This window comes from Blennius ocellaris, assembly GCF_963422515.1.
Source record: "Blennius ocellaris genome assembly, chromosome: 1".
NCBI classification, from domain to species: domain Eukaryota; kingdom Metazoa; phylum Chordata; class Actinopteri; order Blenniiformes; family Blenniidae; genus Blennius; species Blennius ocellaris.
In genome coordinates this window covers 36,028,627-36,048,330 of record NC_137650.1, presented here as the reverse complement: position 1 = coordinate 36,048,330, position 19,704 = coordinate 36,028,627, and the positions used below count along the sequence as shown (strand labels likewise).

The following is a 19,704-nucleotide window of genomic DNA, read 5'->3' as shown; positions in this document are numbered from 1 at the left end:
AACTACAGATGGATGAAAATCAACCCACACACTAATAAAGTCAAAACCTTAGTGACTTAATACTGAAGTGATGGATTTTCATTCATTCAGAGGTAAACGGCATCACAGGCAGGTCGTCATAGTAAACATCCTCAGGATTAAAATAAGACGCACACACCTACATTTTGGGGAGTAAAATAAACTTGTGCTGCTATAGAGGGAAACAAAAAGGAGAATTGGAATAGATATGAAGAGTCTTCCTAAAGAAAGACCAACAGTGCCACTATCAGGACAGTTTGTAGATTCTCCTCCGTCGGCTTCAGTTCTTTATTGGCTGATGTGTAATAAAACTGTCCGACTCTCTGGGTTGTGTTGATTCTTACAGAAATGTGTACGTGAAAACGAAGGAGCATGATGCAGAGAGAGAGAGAGAAACCAAAATCCACACGACCTTTAATGCTGTACATTTAATACAGTTTCCACTTTTAGATGTTTCCTTTTGGGATAAATGGTCAAATGGCAAATCCGTTTTTATTCTGCCTGATGATTTCCATAAGTTAAGAAGCAAATGTAATAGCATATTTTATCTTTTACTTAAATTAGCTTGGCGCAGAATCAAACAGTTGTTGTAGGTCCCATTATAAATAGGAATGATAGAGAACAAAAAAAAAAAAGAAAAAAAAGTGCAACAAATAAAACTAAGAATTCCCATCCATTTTAAGAAGCAAAAATAGTGAGGGCGTATATTCTTCCATTCAATTACCGTTTTGTTGAGTTGAGAAGAACGTTCCTTACCATCTCAGGAAAATACTTAAAAGCAAATACTGTTTCCCACCATTTTCATTTAAAAGTCCCCAATTAAGTTAAAACATGGTCTTTTTCTTTGCGTTCAATGCCGTGGAATTAAACCAAAAACGGCTTTAAAGCCTGAGAAGAAAACCCGACAAAAGCATTTTCTTCCAATTACCACAAGTTTGATTAAAAATATTGCATTTATATTTAGCTGGATCTCGACAATATTGCTCAGATTCAGGCAAACCCGAGAAAAAAAACATGGCTTGAAGATTTGTATACAATGAAAGATCTTGTGTTTAATGGTGCCGGGGGTCTGGTCGCCTACAGTTGTACTGCATGTCAATTCTAAATCTTGTTTTTAACGTTATACGTCCAAAAAACAAAATTAACTAAACAGAACCCAATTTTTTTTAATGTCCTGATATGTTTCGTTTCACCAGCTTCAAGTTTTTTTTATGTGAGTTTCATGTAGTATTCGTGTGTGTGTGCGTGTGTTGTCGTGGTGTGTGCGTGATCACTGGGTCACCCCGGCTCCATCATGGCTGACGGCGTTCCCTCTTGGTCAGCAGGTAGCACTGGATGGTTCTCAGTCGATCTTTAGCGGGGGCGAACTCCGGCTGCAGCTTCAAGGTGGACTCGTACCAGCGCATGGCTTTCTCAAACTCCTCCTGTCCACACACACACACACACACACACACGGCTCGGATCCCATCTGATTGGACGAGCTACGGTGCAGAAGTTGAAGCGGCAGAGACTCGGTACCATCGCTATGTAGACGTTGGCGAGGGTGAAGTGGTTGACGACAAAGTGCGGCGCGATCTCCACGGCCATGCGCGCCACGGTGAGGGCGTCCTCCCACAGCCGGGCGTTCTGGAAGATGTTGGCCAGGCTGATGAGAGGCACGTCCTGGACCAGGGGTTCAGGAAGGAGGAGGAGAAGAAGACGAGTTAGACGTTTTAGTCGCACGGCGCTTGTGGCGTGGAGACGGCCCGGGTGGGGACTCGCCTTCATGTGATGCGGCGCGTAGTTGAGGGCCTGGCGCAGACAGTCGATGGCCCTCTTGCCTTGACCTTTCACCCTCCAGTACAGCGCCGCCATGCTGGATAACACCCAGGAGGTTTGATTCTGATGGTTTGAGGATTGAAACCAGGAAAAGTTTCAGCAAATAGTGATGCTATCAAGGAATGCTGTATTGCCAAGTAACAAACAAAAGTATGTTGAAAATAACTTGGATGACTGCAAGAAAAAACAAGAAGGCTAGTCCCCCGCCGGAGGGCTTTATATTTTCTCACAAAGCCAGCTCTAAGGCAGCACACTTGGTACACTAGAGGGTGTTCCATGGGTCCTAGTAGATCATTATGTAGAATCTGAAAGGTCTTCTTCATAAGCTATGTCAAAATACGTCTCCAGAGCCCAAAAGGTGTTTTTATGCACTTAGTGACCCTGTGACCTGATATGCAAATTAGGTCATGGTCACCATGGTGCCCCTTCTCCCCAGGTGGAGTGTCCATGTGTGAAGTTTGGTGACTGTGGGCCCAGGAACTGCTGAGAAATGAGGAGAAATGTTTATATGAAAATACATGTATTGTGCAACCATGACGAGCAAACTTCAGACCCTACCAATCTTCAAGGTCAAGGTCAGGTCACTTGGTGTACTGGAGGTTATCCCTGGAGTGTGTATCATGTGTGTATAACATTTCAGAGCCCAAGCTCAAAAACCTAGGCCTCCAGAGCCCAAAATGTGTTTTTAAGCACTTCGTGACCCTGTGACCTACTTAATATGCAAATTAGGTCAAGGTCACCATAGTATCCCTTCCCCCTCTGAGATGTATCCACATGTGAAGTTTGGTCACTGTGGGCCCAGGGGTTGCCGAGATATAGGTAGAAACGTTCGAACGGACGGACGTACGGAGACTGTTTCAAGATCCCCCTTCGGGGCCTATCGGCTACGGCGGGGGATAAATAGATTGTAATGCCAGAAGTGAGTGTCGATAGTTGTTGTGCAGTAAATCTAGTTTTTGTTCACTCTCTGGGAGCATTTCACCTTCTCCAGTACTTTAGCGATGCGCGTGCCGACCTGCTCAAAGGACTGGGGGGAGAACTTGTCTTTGCCGAGGTTCTGCAGAACCTGTGGGTCGGGATAGAAGAGACACGGTGAGACCATCTGAGTGTCGATCATTACACAGATGCACACATTGAATCAAATGCAGCTGATTGAGCCCAAATCCACCAGCAGTTGCTTCAAGGTCTTTCGGGCTCCGCGTCCACGACAGTGTTTTACAAGTGAAATGAAAATTTGAGACTCGAACGTAACGGCAGTGCAACTTGGTCGTCTGTCTGTGTTCTCTGCAGTCCTAGTGTGTATAGCATATTGTTTGTGTGTGTGTGCGTGTGTGTGGTTTTATTATAAAAACAAACAGCGCCAACTCCATCGTTTTCAGTGTTTCTGCCGTTTCCATGTAAACAGACATTGTTTTCAAAACGTAATGTAAAATGTGAAAATAATGCGTTTTCTCTTGAAACGCTCCGAGTGAGTGGCGAATGACTTCCGTTCTGCTGTGACCTTCTGGGATCAGATCCAGCAGGTGAACTGGATAAAACAGGTGATCGCAACATCGCTTCCTGTGAGCATGTTAACTGCGACGTGTGTCCTCTGCCTCAGCCTACCTCACGCAGTTGGCTCTCTCCGGTGTAGTGGATGGCGGCCCGATTGGCCACCCCCGCCAGGTGGTCCAGGGTGTGCATGCTGGCAGCCAGGTTGGCGTTGCATAAAGGTTCGGCCGCCGGCTCTTGGAGCGGCGTGGCAAAGTCTATGTGCTCTGTGATGCTGGAGAGAGACGGCGGTGGCGGAACGCCAAATTAAACGCACCCAAAAAGGGAAACACTGGACTTGTAACAATCGTTCTCGTGACATCGGGGCTCGTGATCAGGACAGTGACGGTACTCACTCAATGTTTTTGGCTGAAACAGCCAGCCAGGTACTGGCCACAGTGGTGAGGTCCACCCTCCGTGTACGCTGGCACTCCTCTGGCCCTGGCCAGCCCAGACTGGTGTAGTCCCTCCAGCGACCTGCAGAGCAACTCGTGTTTTTTACTTGCCGTTGTAAGGGCATCGCGAGACGGGCCGATGTAGGATGGCGCCCGACGTACCTGAGGGACCAGGCGATGGGATAGTTGGACCGCTAATCTCCAGGACAGAGTGTCCTCCAGGCAGCAGGTCTCCATTCTGGCTGTCGTCAGACATGGAAACAGTTTCCGAGCCGTCCACCTTCGCTTTCCTGACTCGCTTTACCTGGAAGGTGATCTGAAAGCCAACAAACAAACCCCGCTCGTATGACTTAAGTCACCCTTTACCCACTGTCGGTGCTCAAGCCACGACGTTCACACTCACCCACTCCGCTCCTTCGTCATCCTCACAGTTCCCGAAGCAGGGCCCGCTCCCGGCCCGGGCGCCCATGACGCGGTCGTTTTTCAGGACTCGGATCCCGCGAAGGTCGCCTCGTTTCCCCCCGACGTCCAGCGCTCCCTCGAACGCCCCCATCAGGTCCTCCTTCAGCTGCCACTCCTCCTCCTTTTCCACCCCGTCTCCAAAGGAAGCCGCCAGTTTCCCCGTCTCGGACACCGAGGGGGGAGACTGCTGCTGACCGGCCGCCTCCCCAGAACCGTTGCTGTCCAGGACCACCTCTGCAAGGTGCAGGTGGCGACGGTCAACACAAGAAAGAGTTGAATGAAAGTGGCCACTTAATGACTGCTTGCTTTCCAGACTCGCATTAAAATGTGAGACCGATGCGCATCTCAAAATTAAAAAAGAAAATTTTTTGAACGTCTTTTTATTCAATCGATGAACCTTCTTTATATTTTACATTTGAAATATTTCAAGCATTTTAGTACTCAGAAATCGTGAAATCCACAAATACTATTAGATCAGATCAAACAAACGACTTTTCAATAATATCTAAAAAGTTCTCACATATTGTCTGTTTGAGTTGAAATGATAATTTCATCAATACACCAATCAATGACTGAAGTAAATCTCAACAAACTCCAGTGAAAGCTTGAGCGATAATGTGCGTTGAACTTTTGCTTCCTGTGTGTTTTATCGGGATCAAGCTGCACTCCAAACCGTGCAAGTGATTTTCTTCACAGGATATCATAATGTTAAAAAATTCAGGTCGTTCAAACTCTTACTTTCAAAGAGTAGCGTGTCTTCGATGGCAGATATTGCAGGAGTGTCCTGCTTCTCCTCGCTGGACTCCCATTCCTCCAGCTGCACCCGGAGGTCCTCCTCCACCACGCAGGCGTCACCCTCTGAAGGGACACAAAAGACAAACTCTTACTTGTGTTCGCTTCGTAAACACTCTCTGGTTAATCTCACTGAATTATTTCAGCTTGAAACATCAAGACTGTCTCGTTTCCATGCGTTTGGTAGAATTTCCTTCCGTCGCATCAATAATTCTCGGTAAAAAAAAAAAAATCCTATTTAATTGGAAAGCCCGTTTCATTTTTAATTACTGTATTTGTAAGTAACATGCATTTGTGGGATGAGCAGTTGGGCCCGGTTGGCGAGTTGTGCCCATGAAAGATTCCACAAATCGCCTTAATAAATGACAACAGTGTTTTCCTGAAGCTACTTTTACTTAGAAACTTAAAATCAAGGAATACATTTGCTTTAAACTCTTCCCTCTTTTTCAATTATGGTTTTTTTGCCCAAACTTGCAGAAAATATGAAATGCATGGAAAAGAAACGTGTTTGAACATGCAGTACAAGAAGGAACAAGGTTGAGTATTCTGTAAGATGCACACGTTCCCTTCAATTGGTAATCTATAAAAACAAACATTGCTGTGCTTGTTTCAACTGCTGCTGAAACACCTGAGTGGGAGTGTAATTTGTAAGTACTTGACGTGATCTCATGCACTCTGTGTGCTTTTCGGGAGCAATATTTAGCTTTAGTGGGTAAAATATAGTCCCTTCTAAATTTGGCATCAACTATTTTCTGCAACTTAAATTATTGAGTGGCAAACTTTCTCCACTTCAAAGCACTTTTCGGTTCATTCCCACTGAAGTGAATAAAGGAGAGGTGCAGCTTCTGTTCACACCAGGAACCACGTTACTTTCTTCTTTCTTTTTATTTCAATGCAAGCGATGACATTGGTATTGTTTGTCTGTTAGGTTCACTGTGTGCATGACTGACTTTACCTCAATCTAGCAACATTTGGACAAAAAAAAGAAATACCCTCATAAATGAGACGTTTGCAGATACTTTACTAAAAGGGGATTTCGTCAGTACTTTCTGAGCGAGTACCTAAAACAGAGGTGTCAATCATGTCATTCAGCCCCATTTCATCTCCAGTGGGCCGGAACGGTAAAACGCTGTCATGATAACCTAGAAATTAAAAGTTTTTCTTTGTTGGCCCATAAAGGATACGTGATAAAAATCTATATGTTGTCGCAAAATCAACTACTTTGGAAAATGAATGAAACTAATTTTATTGAAACATTCTGGGGCCAAATACAGTTTCACATCCCAAAAATGTCTCCTATAGCAGTTGCATTAAGGATGTTTTTACAAATTCACCCTGACAGCGGGGCTTTGAGGCAAATGCTCACTTGTTAGCTTACATATCAGCATCACCGATGTCTCAGCTCAGGTCTCAGCCTTGCATTGTTTAAGAAATGTGTTTAAAAAATATATATACATGTATATTTTCTTTGAAATTCTTAGAATTTGTTCTGTGGTTTGGCCGGATGGAGCCTCTTGCGGGCCGCTTTTGGACCACGCACCTTATATTTAACATCCCTGATCCAAAGGTTGGAATTAACTGCCTGTATACATGAAAAAGATCATTTGTAGACGCTTATCAACTGTTGGCATCAGGAAGAGTAATTTCTTTGTATTGTAGTCTTGTGTTGTTATTCTTTCTGAACTATGTTCATTTGGAATATAATTGAAGGCATGGTGAGAAAAGCTGCTTTCAGAAATGCAGAGTTAAAAGTATATTTTTACGAATTAATGCAAACTGCGAGTAGAATCATCATGGGAGGAACGAGTCCTCCGAGACGCCCTTTTTGTTGAAAGCAGCATCAGTGCTTCATTACATCGTTTTTAATAGGAACTTGGAATTTGCTTTAAAACATTATGGAGATTTCAGCTCAGCTCTTCTGTGGATGTCGCTTGGTTCGGATCCTTCTGTGTCTTCATGTCTTAACTTGGAGACTTGAAGTTGGAATGCACATTAAATAAGTGGTCCTGTATAATTCAGAAACAACTCAATATAGGTGTAGATGAATGTATTCATGCAAATAAGCCGAGACTATCGTAATTACCTCCTTTCTTGTGCAAATCAAACACGATTCCCTTCAACTCTGAATTCAGCAGGGTGGAGGCTCCTAGTATTTAATAGACGTCACCCGGGTTCCATCCACTGGAAGACTATAGAGCAGGATTCCAGTAATTAGTCTTACAATATGCCCCAGTCTTCCCCTGTCCTACATTACAGAAACACTGACCTCATATGTGCCAGTTTGCAGTCTGACACTCTCGGGCGGGTCCCCTGTGGTTATTCCAAAGTCGAGGCTATACTTTTATCATAAGGGCTTCTCGACTTTGAAAAGACTTTCCTTGTTGCAAGCTCGCAAAATCAGTTCCTTTTGTTCAAACAATTCTGAAAACCTACAATATGTTCGACTGATGCAATGCCACTCTTTGCGCAGTCTGTGGAAGTAGTGAGTGAAACCAGAACGTTTTTTTTTTTTTTTTTTGATTTTTAGCCAAGACACTGTCAATATATCTTGTTCTCACGCTTATTTGTCTGAATCTGCGAAGAAAATTAGACTGACTCAGTGCACCAACTTGTGGTACAAGATGGCATTGCACGACGAGCTTGTTAGCTTATTGCACATTCCGATGACTATTTTGATTTTAATTTAGAATGTTTTAATTTCTATTATTACCTTCTTTTTTTTTAAACCTAATTGTCCATTCGCAGGAAGTTGTGCCATTAACTTGAGAATTTGATGAACTCAGGCTGACCTGATTTCTGCTGAGGTGTGCGCTGAAAAATGTTGATTGGTGGAACACATTTGCCGGTTGTACACTTCCCTTTTGTCACCATATTCAAGCTAGTGTGGCTGTTAAGCTTCAATTTTTTTCATTTTGATTGATGACAAAATTGAAGAAATAAATAAGTTTTTCGCTTTTACTTGAAAACGTTGTCCTGTAAACGAGACCTAAAATGCACACAGGGTCAGCAGGAATTCTTCTTTTGTGTCGCTTTTATAATCAATGCATTTACTTATGCATTGTGTCTTATCATCAGGCTCCTCAGTGTTTTGTTAGGTGACTCACGTGGGCAGGGCTGGCGCTGCGACAGGTTGTAAAGGAAGGGGTAGAACTGGAGACAGCGCAGCAGAGGCAGGCTGCTGCGACACTGCTCGCAGTCGGCGAATGACGTGAAGGAAGAGGAGGAGGAGAGGGCCGTCTCCAGGATGTGGCGGAACAATGCCAGAGCACCCGTCACGTTGCCCTGGGCCAGCTGCACGCTCACCCGGCTGAGCTGGGTGTGGGGCTGGAGGGGCGGGAAAACAAAAAGACACAGAGACTTCAAGACCAATTAGCATTTCATGAGCAAACATGCATGACCGGTACATGAAATGAGAAGTCCCTCGTGGTGTTAAAAGAACAACTTATCTAACAAATGCAGATACAAACCCACTTCTGCAATTCGTGGTGAGTGAATTAGGTGTTGATTTCTCTATTGCCACTTCCTGCTGTGCTTCACCACTTCACCACCTGGACTGCTGCATCATTAGCATTCACTGCATGCATGCACCATTTTTACCTATGCCAGCCCAGATTTTTTTTCCCGCCCAGGGTTTGATTTAACAAGATGTTGGAAATGTTCCTTATTGATTTTAGCATCTTCGCACATTATTATTATTTTTTTTTTAGGGCACTAAATTTGATATAGTAACGGGGGGAAATGCTTTTTAATATAACCTGAACTGTAAAGAGCCAGTTTATTCAACCAAACACAGCAACAGATATTTAAGGTGGCCCAACTGGGTTTCAGAAGGGTTTGAGGCAGCAGTCCCTCAGTCTAGAAACAAGATAAACAAGCGATCGGGCCTTTTGTGATTCCACGTCTGTGGCTGCTTTGAAAAAAAGCTTGGAGACTTCCATTTTTAATGGGGGGCTGATTAAACTAAAAAGGTTTCAAGTGAATATGCATCTTATTTTTTCGTTTTCATTTTAAAGAAAGTTTTGTATTTACTAATGGTCATGGTGTTCACGCTTCTCCCCCGTTACCACGGAGAGTTTTCAAAAGCTGCGTTCACCCAAAGCACGATGAAAGTTTTCAGTTTTCACTTGAAAACTGCAGAAACAGGACATTAAATACGTCACAGGATTTTTGTGGCTATTTACCAAGTACTGATTAGGGTTATGTATGCAACAGCTGCCGCCGTCATTATTATTTAACTTTAAATGTTGCTTTGCATGTGCACGTTCATATCATTCCAAATTTACAAAGAAATAGTAACTTTATTAGTATAGCACTTTTCCAAACTGGGCGGCAAAATCGCTTTAGCTTTCTTCTAAAGCGATCAGGGCGTTCAAAGTGCTGTGATGGAGGTACAAATGTACCAGTTGTGACATTATAAGTAAATGTTCTTTCCTTTGATGAAGTCGAAGTTGATGAAGTTTCTCTTTTGTGTTTAATAAAGACAGACCAACAAGCACGTCACATTAAAAGTACCCCGGCTGGTGTTTTCTTTACCTCTGATGCGTTGAGCGCCAGTGCGTGCTCCAGCAGGGTCTGTGCCTGGGTGGTCAGGCCGTAGTGTAGCAGCAGGTTAGCAGCGTTGGTGAGAGGCAGGTGACGGTGGGAAGGCGGAGCTGAGCTCAGCACTTGTCGCAAACACTGCAAGGCTTGGCTGCCGTTGCCTTTGGCCCGCCAGAACAGGGCGGCTTCGTTCAGAACCTGCCAGCGAGGTAAAGTGGCCTGTGGGTACAAACACACTTCTGTTGGCTGCAATACAGTTATGTCAGTTGTGTCACAGTGCTTGAGTTAGTGAATGGACTTCATTATGACTTCTTTACCAATCTACACTGGTGCCGGACTTCCACATCCACTGTGAATAATCTTTGGTTCAGGTTCTTGACCACAGACACTTGGACTGGGCAAGACGCTCTCAAAACACCCAACTCTGAACCACAACGTGCTGTGACTTAATAGGTAGATGGGACACACTTTAGTCACTTTCTGCACATGAATGATCGCCAACATTTTATATTAAGTAGTAAAAACAGTGTCGTGATGCAACAACAACAAAGAAGTGTGAAACTTTCTCACTTGATTCATAGCTTGAGCTATTTTGTAGCCGATTTGCTCCAGTGTCGATCCTCCGCTGCGGAGCTGCAGGATCTGTAAACAGAGGCAGGGATATCAGTGACGGGATGTTCTTCTGTGCAGACAATACTCCGCTGGAAGCACATTACAAATGTATCTGCAGTTGTCAGTTTGCTCCCCAAATCTCTCTTGCGTGCATTTCTATGAACAAACATCCAGACGATACCTCGGAGGCAAAGGGATCTGGCAGCTCCTTCTCTTCCAGGGGCCACTCTAGTGAAGCCGGCAGCAGGGCGGGGGACGGCTGGGGGACGGCACCACAGTCTGGCAGAGCTGCGGTCTGAGAAACACCGCTGCTCCCGTAGAGGAGGGACGCCACTGGGCTGAGCCAACACAATCACAACACATGTATCCACAAATCTTTCTACATGTGGCGTCTATGTCGGATTATTGCAGTTTCTCAATGAGATAAATGTGCAACGTTTGCTTTGATGCCTTCATAATCACGCCGTCATCAAGTTTTTAGAAACTGTGTACGGAGGAATCTGCACTAACCTCAAACCCTGAGTTTCAGGGGGAACGTAGTAAGTGGGCAGAAGGTTTGCAGGAGGTACGCCTGGGTACTCCTGAGCACAGTCAGTCCTCTGAGGCCACAACATCTTCTGTATATCCTGAAGCAAACGTTCACAAATACATTTCATTTCATTTCGTTTCGTTATCTCTCCAATAATTCCATTTGTTTCTCACATGTCCGAAATAAAATTTGATAACATTTTTCAATTCAATACAGAAAAAACAATTTTTTTTTTAAATTAGAATATTTAAAGTAAAAAACAAAACATTGTTAGCATATTAAGGAAAGGCATTGATAATAATGCCTCAACTTCTTCAGCCCTGGTGAATAATTACATAAATGTTCATAAACCTATAAAATCATTACAAAATGATCCATAAAAGTCAAAGTTCACAGTCTCGGTTCCGCTAAAAATTGAAGAAGCAGCTTGGAGTTAACGACTAAAAGCAGCATATTCAGCTTTTCAGAACAACTAAACACGAGCAGTCAGAGGATCTGCACAGCTGTCCAGGTTCATAAAGTAAAAGCATTTCAGTCAAGTGGTCTGGTATTAAAAAAAAAGAAAAGAAAGATTAGCATATGTCTTCAAACCTGTGTATAATCTCGGTGGGTTCCCCAAAGGGCAGCAGCAGGGTCCTGGTCCCCAGAAACGGAGGGGTGGAGCTGGGGGCCAGGGGTTGTCTGGTTTGCATTGCGCTCTGACACAAGAGCTACGCTGGACGCCACAGACACCTCCTCTCCAAACTATCGACAAATAAAGGAATGAAAGTGAGGAACAGAGCCGTCAGTATAATTTTGAAATCTGCCTTGACTACAGTACGGTAAAGTTCACAGGAAGGCATGTCGATTTTCGCAGCTCAATTTAAGATGTTTTATTACTCAAGTAGTTCATTTCTTCTCTGATAAATACAGAAAAAGCTCTAGTCAGGGGGATCTGGTGATTAATCATGTCTGGAACTGGTCATTTAAAGATATTCACATTCTGCAAGAGCAAGTTCCAGCATCAGTGATAGTTAGATCCAACCACATGTGTTTGTGGGGTGATGAAAGGGATCTGCAGCTGCTCTCAGAGGTCATCTGGGATACAAAGGTCTCTTTTTACAACATGCAGCAACTAATTTATTACTGCAACACAAGTTTGCACCACAAGATGGTGTCTTAATGCAGCTGCAAGAACATTTAGCACAATGACTGAAGCTCTTGCTCTGGGGATGGGTTAACAACTTTAGTTATAAGAGTGGATCTATGGGACAACTTAATGATTCTTCTAGTAGATGCATACTATTAAAAACAGAACACAAATCCAACCACAAAGCTGAAGCAAAATGAGTTCATGTTCTTAAGATGGTTGCGAGATAACATCTGTAATTGTAGAAGTGGCTAATTTGTTTACGACATGGGTCTTGAGATTAGATAAGCAAGGTTGTGACCTGGATTTCAGATCCTTGAGTAAGGTTTGTGGCCTCCTGCAGCTTACGTGTGTAGCTCATGTTTATTATGAACTGGATTCCCTTGAAGGGATCCATGACCCAAAACCTTAGCGAAACATCTCACACTTAAAGACTTACTTGGACATAATGGACATGCTCAAACAGATCGCCCCGGTGATAACGCATAGGCAGGTCAAACGGGCAGTAAAGACTGCGCTGCTGTTGTCCCAGGCGACACATCTGATGGTTCCCTGAAACAGACATGACACACCATGCTAAAAATGCTGCAACACACTGCAGGAATCACTGCCGAAGCGAAATGAATATGGGGCAAAGCAAAATGGTGTGACAATGATTCACTTTGAATGACACACAGGTTAAAGAGTCCACAGTTCTTAGAAGAGCGTCTCATCAGCCCATCACATCTTCTTGGTAGCTCTGCTTTCTGAAGTAAATCTGTAAACTTACCGCTTCAGAGATTTAAGGTGAATTTCAATTTCACTGCAGAGAAAGTTTTGCAGGTTTTTAATGTCCCATTACACCAAAACCCTTCAATTCAATAAATGTGTCATCACTAATCTTTGCAGATTCCGATACTGAGCGCAGCATTACAACCATGTGTTTAAACAGGTTTTACGTCAATGAGGTGCAGGACTGTGGCCCTGTAGGAGCAGGACTTACCACCTGGGATTTGAACTATGATAACTTGGGAGTCATTGTGAAAGTATTTCTTGATCAGAAGCAATCAGCGCCTTTCCAGTTTACAAAAGTCTCACGGGATGCATTCTATAGGGCTGCACAAGCGAAAATTCCTTCATCCACTCTCTGCGAATGTTGCCATACCAAGTTGGGCTTCTTTGGCCATCTGGGTCTCGTGTATAATGTTGCGCAGGATCTGCTCTTCCTGCAGCAGCTTGTGTTTGTCCAGTGCCTCCTGCTGGCGAAGGTAGTGATCGTGCTGCTTCTGGTACTCCTTCAGCTCGTTCAGCGTCCGCTGCAGGGATCTAGAAAGATAGGACAATAAGGTAGAGAGGTTTAAAACAAAAACAAATAAAAACAGGGCACCTAACAGAAATACATTGTAGTATACACCAGCAGATCATTACGCCACTAATGCATGGATGTGTAAATTAAAACTCTGCCCTCAACCAAGCATTGCTCATGCAGATACAGGCACACAAAACTTAACTTACAGCCCCACAGAATTATGAGCCGCGTTGTTCTTATTAAAAAGAATTCACAGGTTAAAATGAAAATTTAAAAAGTAAGACAATTCCGTCTCATAATAGATCGACTAAGAATCTAAAGCTGTAACTGTCCCTCACAAGTTTGCTTGTGCCTATTTTAATCTTGTGTCGGCATTAAATAGCAATTCCCTGAAAAATAACAACAAAGTGCTAAAAACATGTATTTTTGTGCCGGCCTACCTGTGCTGGGCTTCCAGGCGCTGCTCCAGCTTTTGCTGACAAAGCACAGCGTGCTTCCTCCTCAGGGCCTGCTCAAAGCCTGGCTGAGCCTGCAGGGCCTGCTCGTAGCACAGCACCGAGTGGTTGTATTCCCCGAGCATCTGGTCAGACGGCAACACAAGTGGCGTGAAGACCAGGAATACAGCCGAGGTCAAACATGCATTTGTTTCATGGGGAAAAATCAAGCTGTGACAACTACAACACAAAGAGACTAAAAATATGTAGAGTTGTACATGCTGGTAAAAAAAAAAGCTTCCAAGACAAAAAAACTGAAGTAATGAGTTTGGCAAACGGTCCACTTGTGGTAAAAACATCTTTTTATGGCTCTTGGCTGGAGACACACTCTATTTGTAGTCAGAAAAATTGTATTTGCTAATAATACTGACCAGTAAGAAAAGAAACAGCTGACAATTGAATTCTGTGTACCTCTGAAACTCAACTACAGAACTGATGACAGGAATAACCTTGATTGGCGAGTGGTGGTTACAAATCACTCTCTTGAACGATGCTGAATAAAGAGGCAGCGAAAAAAGAACAGGATCCAAGTGGACGGTTAATTTAGACACAATGAAAATCCCAATGAGGTGGAGTCGTGGCTTTCTCGTCTCCCTGCGTGTGTGGATGTTTTCTGTGAGTACTCTAGTTTCCACCCACAGTCCAGAAGCGTGCACACAAGGTCACATGACTGTTCTGTGACGGACTGGCGACCTAGGCAAAGGTGTACGCTGCCTTTTCCCATGATGATAGGATCAGCTCCAGTTCCACGGACAACAGCACCCACTCGTGGCCCTACATGCTCACGACTTGTTTTCAGTGTTTCTGCTGTGGAGGGTTCCGCCTACAATGATGAGGACAATCCTATTTGTTCATTCATTCGAACATTTGTGTGTACATTTATCATCTTTCCAACATTTCTGTAGTTTTCATGGGAACGACGACCTCTTGAAAAAGGTTTAAAATGCATCGTGCTGTTGGGAAAGAACTGCGTTGATCTCTGTGTTCACAGAAGTCTTCAAAGTCGTGCCGTTGCGTCTCTGTGATTGAAGACCAGGTAATAAAGCAGAAGACTGAGTTTTGTTGACACGAGCCGTCACTGCAGTCAAAACGTTTTCTTATCAACTCACAGCATAAATGTTGCCCAAAGTGTAATGACTGGTGAAGAGATCTGAGGTGAGGTCGAGGGCGGCGTGGGCGAGGATCGCAGCGTCTGCTGAGAAGTGGGCGCGATGCAGGACGTTGGCCATGTTGACCAGGGCTATGTCCTTGTGCTTCCTGCCAGAGCAAGAACAGGCAGACGCCTGTGATCAGTCTCATGACAGAAAGGTGAATAGCCGTGCAGAAGCCTCGGGAGCTTTTTCGGCGTGCCGACAGTACCTTGGGGAGAAATGCAGAGCGCGCACGACACAGTCCACTGCCCTCTGCGGCTCGTTCTTCATGCGCCAGTAAAACGACGCCATGTTGTAAAGCACCCAGGACGATGAATTCTGAAACCATCCATCAAAGAGTCAGGCACACTTTCTTTTTCCAAATACTGGATCTCAATTGAAACTCTGCTTTGCAAACTTGTTTTTTCAAACACCACACAGCTGGACTGAACAAAGGATCCCGGTCACATTCTTAACATGTGTGATCTGTTACTGTTAACATGAGAAACTGTGATGCAGAGATGTCCGGGCAGACCTTACCCTGAGTAGGCTTTGATGTATGCGGTGGCCCACCTCGTCCACACTGCGGCCCAGTTTGTGAGACAAAGAACTGAAAATAGGATCCTCCTTTGAAAGAAGCGGGGAGGTCAAATTTGCTCTCTCCTGCACACCCTAAGAGAAAAAAGACAGGAGTAACTTTATTTGTTTTGTTTTTTTTAATAAAAGATTTCATGTGATGACAAGGCAAACTGAACTTCACCATTTCACAAGAAACAAACTCTATAACCTCAAAAAGTGCACACTTTTACTATGTCACTCAAAGAACGGTGATAAGCCACTGACCACTCAGTGAGCCAACTACACAAAGATAACCCTCAATGACTGACACGATAAATATGTTGAAAGTGCCTGGGATTTACAAAATATTAACTATACATCTAGTTATGAACCATTACAAGACATATTGTTCAAACTATTGTTTAGACAGTACAGGTGCACAAATCACTCCAACAATTTTGAAGATCACAAATGTCATGCAAATAACTTTGATGACCCTTTGAAACAAACATGATATACCCTCACAATCTCATGAACTGTGGAGTTTCTGCTGCTATTTGTGTGTGGCACAAAGTGGCAGTGTGTTCATACATTGTTGTAGCTGAGGCAGTTCTGTTTAATTTGATGAATCATCTTCACTGTCTGTTTACACGATTGTTTGGATTGGAATCATCTAGTTTTCTTGTTAAAGGGTTAATAACTTGTAAAAGATGGTTAGTTTGCCATTTTAGGAAACACTTGTTGGCAAAATAACTTTCACCTCGATGCAATTGAGATGAACTTCATTGACAAGAAGTTTGTTCCAGTCTGGGTGTCTGTATTGCATCTAAGACTATGTTCTGAATACATTTCCCGTTACTGAAGATGATTCTGAAGAGCAGCAAGTGACCATCTCACAACTCATCCTCACTGCTACAGGCCTCTGGTATAGAAGATGGATGTGAGAGGCTGCAGTAGACTGACAAAGACTTATTAAAACACATAACAGTCACCATACCACCAATTCAGAATGAAGAAATGAAACATCTCCACAGCTCAAATATGAAGGTTTGAGTCAAAATGCTAACCTAAAGTACATCAAAGTTAGAAAATAGTTTGGCATTGGCTCACCCTGAGATGTTGGAAAGCGTGGATGCTGTAAGGAAGCTCAAACACTTTTGCACAGTTTGGATTTTCTAGATCTGGAGGCAAAGCAGACCGGGAATCCACAAAGTCTTCAGGGCTGGAGAGAGAAAAGAAGTCAATCAGGTTAATATAATGAGCACATGAAAAAAAAAGATTTCCCTCCTCTACTTTATGATCTACTTATGATTTAAAGTAACTGGGGTCTGAAATGTGGAAAAAGAATCAAAGCATATCAACAGAATTCTGAATGTAGAATCATACAGAGTCGACACAACGAAACTGCCAAGATTGTGTAATTCACGTTCACAGCAGACGTAGCTGGAGTCAGCAAACATTCTGTGACCGCCAAAGAAAGCCATATGAATCCGAATATGTTGCTACGCCACGTCAGCAAGCCAGTTTGCCAACCAGATAAATTGAGGAAAAAAAAATGTTGACAAAACAAATACCAGAAATTGGAGACACACTGCTCCATGTGTCAGTTGTTAACATATACAACAAAGTGGCATGCCACATTGATTTGTGTCTTTAGGTGACCTTTTTATGCAGCGTTTTGAACCCCTCAAAGATTGCGTGTAACTGAATACCTTGGTGTATTTAACCATAGCTGAAATGTAATGAATCACATTATTTCTCAAAGTACTGTGAAGGTTGTAATCTCCTTGGGTTAACTCAAATGTGTAAGAAATGTGCAGAAAATATGTTTGATAGGTTTTTATTGGACATTCTCAATGCCAGTCTGCAGAATTTAGTGTTGAAAGAATATTCTGCATTTGTGTTGCAACTTTAACTGCTAGGTCAAAAATGAGCTGAAGACAACTGACAATTAATATTTACAAAAACATATATATACACACATACTCTTTACTATGCTGGGGTCGTTGTAAAATGTGTAATACTTGACTGTTGTACGAGTGTGTCATTTATATACGAGTGTTTTTCATGCATTTTATTGTTATATCTTAATAGTCTACCTCCATTTATATATTTATACTATGGCATATGCACAATTTTATGCTTTTTAGTATTCTAAATGTTTATCTTCTTTATATATTTTTGATGTGGCAAATGCAAGGACGGTAGTTGAAATCCCATCATTTATTCTATTCTTCTCTCCTGGGAAAAGCCAACAAATTTTACAAAATGACTTCCTTGATGGTTTTCCTCCAAACATTGTCTTCAGTCATTGTCTTGGGTCAGAACCCAACAATATCAAGAGGGTACATTTAAGTTTAAAAAGTAAATGGAAAAAAAAGATCAAAAATTCATCAATGTTCTGTATTTTATTAATTTCGTGTTTACTTTGTTTTTATCAAGCTGGAGTCATTGTTATGACAAAAACAATTATTTGCCACTTACCTAATATCTTTGCTTTCTATTGCAATAAAAGTGCCATCATACAGGTCCAGGTCCCCGAGGGGCACTTTCGCCATCACACAGTCTGCGTCCTCTTTGTAGTGTCTCTGTTCCAGACCTGTGTCTCGATCTTCGTTCTCCTCGATGTGAATCTTCTGAGCCACCAGCTGCTTCTGTGAAGGAATCGGCAAAGTCGTCTAAACAGCGAGGACTGCTAATGAAATGTTCACCACCTCGCTTTCCTAAAGTCAACTATGACCATAGACGGCAACATCACTATCGCGTACAACTTCAGCCACTACACTACGGACCTCGGCTCAGTACAGGGCGACAGTGGATAACTTTGTCACTTGGTGTGAGCAGAACTGTCTGCAGCAAAATGTGACAAAGACCAAGGAGCTGCTGGTGGAACTGAGGAGGAACACGGTGCTTATATGTCCACTACGTCCATCCATGGGGTGAGTGTGAACATCGTGGAGGTGTATATTGGCAATAAATTGGACGAGGTGAGGAACACCAAACCTGTGTCTATTTTCTAAGAGAGGGATGAGGTTCGTCAATATCTGACACAACATCTATTCTATGAGTCTGCGATGGGGAGCGCTATCCCCTTTGCAAGCTGGGGCAGCAGGCTGAAGTTGGTCCACACTGATCAGAGTGGCTGGTGACATGGTGCAGGTGGGGATGGACTGTGTGCAGGTGGTCTCAGAGATGTACACCTTGTCCAAACTGAGTGGGTGATTGATTCCCTGATGTGCTGGTGGACTTCAGGAGTGGCTTCAGCAACAGACTCATGCCATCAAAGTACACAACAGAGTCACAGGAGAGCCTTTATTTATGTGGCAATAAAGCTGCACGACACCTCTTGGGAATAGTATTTGCTGTATTTTGGTACATGCCATCCTTTTTGTACATATTAATATCTAATTTGATTTTTTTTTTTTTTTTTATGTGATCCTATCTTATTTGATATTTAACTTTGGGTTTTTTTCATTTATCCCGTGAGGAGCAACACTTTGAAAGAACTTCCCTCTGGGAATAACAACACATTTCTATTCTACAATGCCAAAGAATATTGAATTTTACACCTAACTGACAACACAGAAGTACCACAACATCTCCATACCTCCAGCTTCTTGAGGTAGTTAACTCGAGTCTCCTGGCGCATAAAGATTACGACATCATGTGGATGTTTTAGATTCAGAGGGGAGTCCACCTGGAAGGAAGAGGTATATTCATCACACACATGATTCACAACAGAAGAATCATAGGTCGAACTAGAAAGGCGAGTTCTGCACTCAAGTATGAAAACAATTTGTTTAACTTGTCAATTTGACTTCCACACAAGGTGAATCGATGAAAACCTCAGGGCGACGTGTGCTGGCAATCGGTTAGCATCCCACAATTTAACTTGGACATGTAAACAAGCAGATGTTGTGAAGGGTCTGGGATAGTTTGTTCATTTTGAACTGCCTCGACCACAACGACTAAGACAACTAGTTTGGTGAAGCTAGCTGACTTAGCCAAACAGAAAGGCATATGTCGTTCTCAACTCCGATGTCTCTCTGCGTGTCTGACGACACCTTGGGACAGCTGAAGTACTCTGGTTAAATTCTGACAATCACTGCAATTATTATGTTGACGTTTCAGTAAGTGCTAAAAAAAAAACAGCGGCTAGCTTTCAAAGCTAGCCGCCGTCCTCAGCGTTAAGCGGCTCGACGAGCTGTCATACCTGCTGTTGGATTTTCCCATCCTCCGTGACAACCCAGTGGGTCGTGGCTCCGCCGGAGTCCACTATGAGTACGCAGAGGAGGATAAAGAGCCTCCCCTGAAACGCCGTCTTTCGCGAGTAACTGACACGGCAGGGCGAAGACTCAGGACAGATTTTCCTGAGGTCCGCCATCTTTCTGTCTCCTCCTGTGCACTGTG

The 19,704-nt window shown here is 43.3% G+C and overlaps 1 protein-coding gene across 1 annotated transcript; it reads right to left on the bottom strand.

Moving 5' to 3' along the window:
• Positions 1-415: 415 nt before the first annotated feature.
• On the bottom strand, positions 416-19,678 carry ttc17 (tetratricopeptide repeat domain 17; the record flags this gene model as incomplete). Its single annotated transcript, XM_080494914.1, has 25 exons — positions 416-1,442; positions 1,537-1,680; positions 1,780-1,899; positions 2,819-2,902; positions 3,442-3,601; positions 3,723-3,843; positions 3,924-4,077; positions 4,165-4,457; positions 4,962-5,081; positions 8,120-8,339; positions 9,549-9,773; positions 10,125-10,196; positions 10,348-10,504; positions 10,677-10,792; positions 11,287-11,439; positions 12,264-12,376; positions 12,969-13,129; positions 13,553-13,692; positions 14,716-14,863; positions 14,966-15,075; positions 15,277-15,408; positions 16,405-16,516; positions 17,779-17,948; positions 18,902-18,991; positions 19,508-19,678. The coding sequence occupies 25 exons, from the start codon at positions 19,676-19,678 to the stop codon at positions 1,311-1,313; spliced, it is 3,618 nt and encodes a 1,205-aa protein (XP_080351040.1). The 3' UTR covers positions 416-1,310.
• Positions 19,679-19,704: the final 26 nt, after the last annotated feature.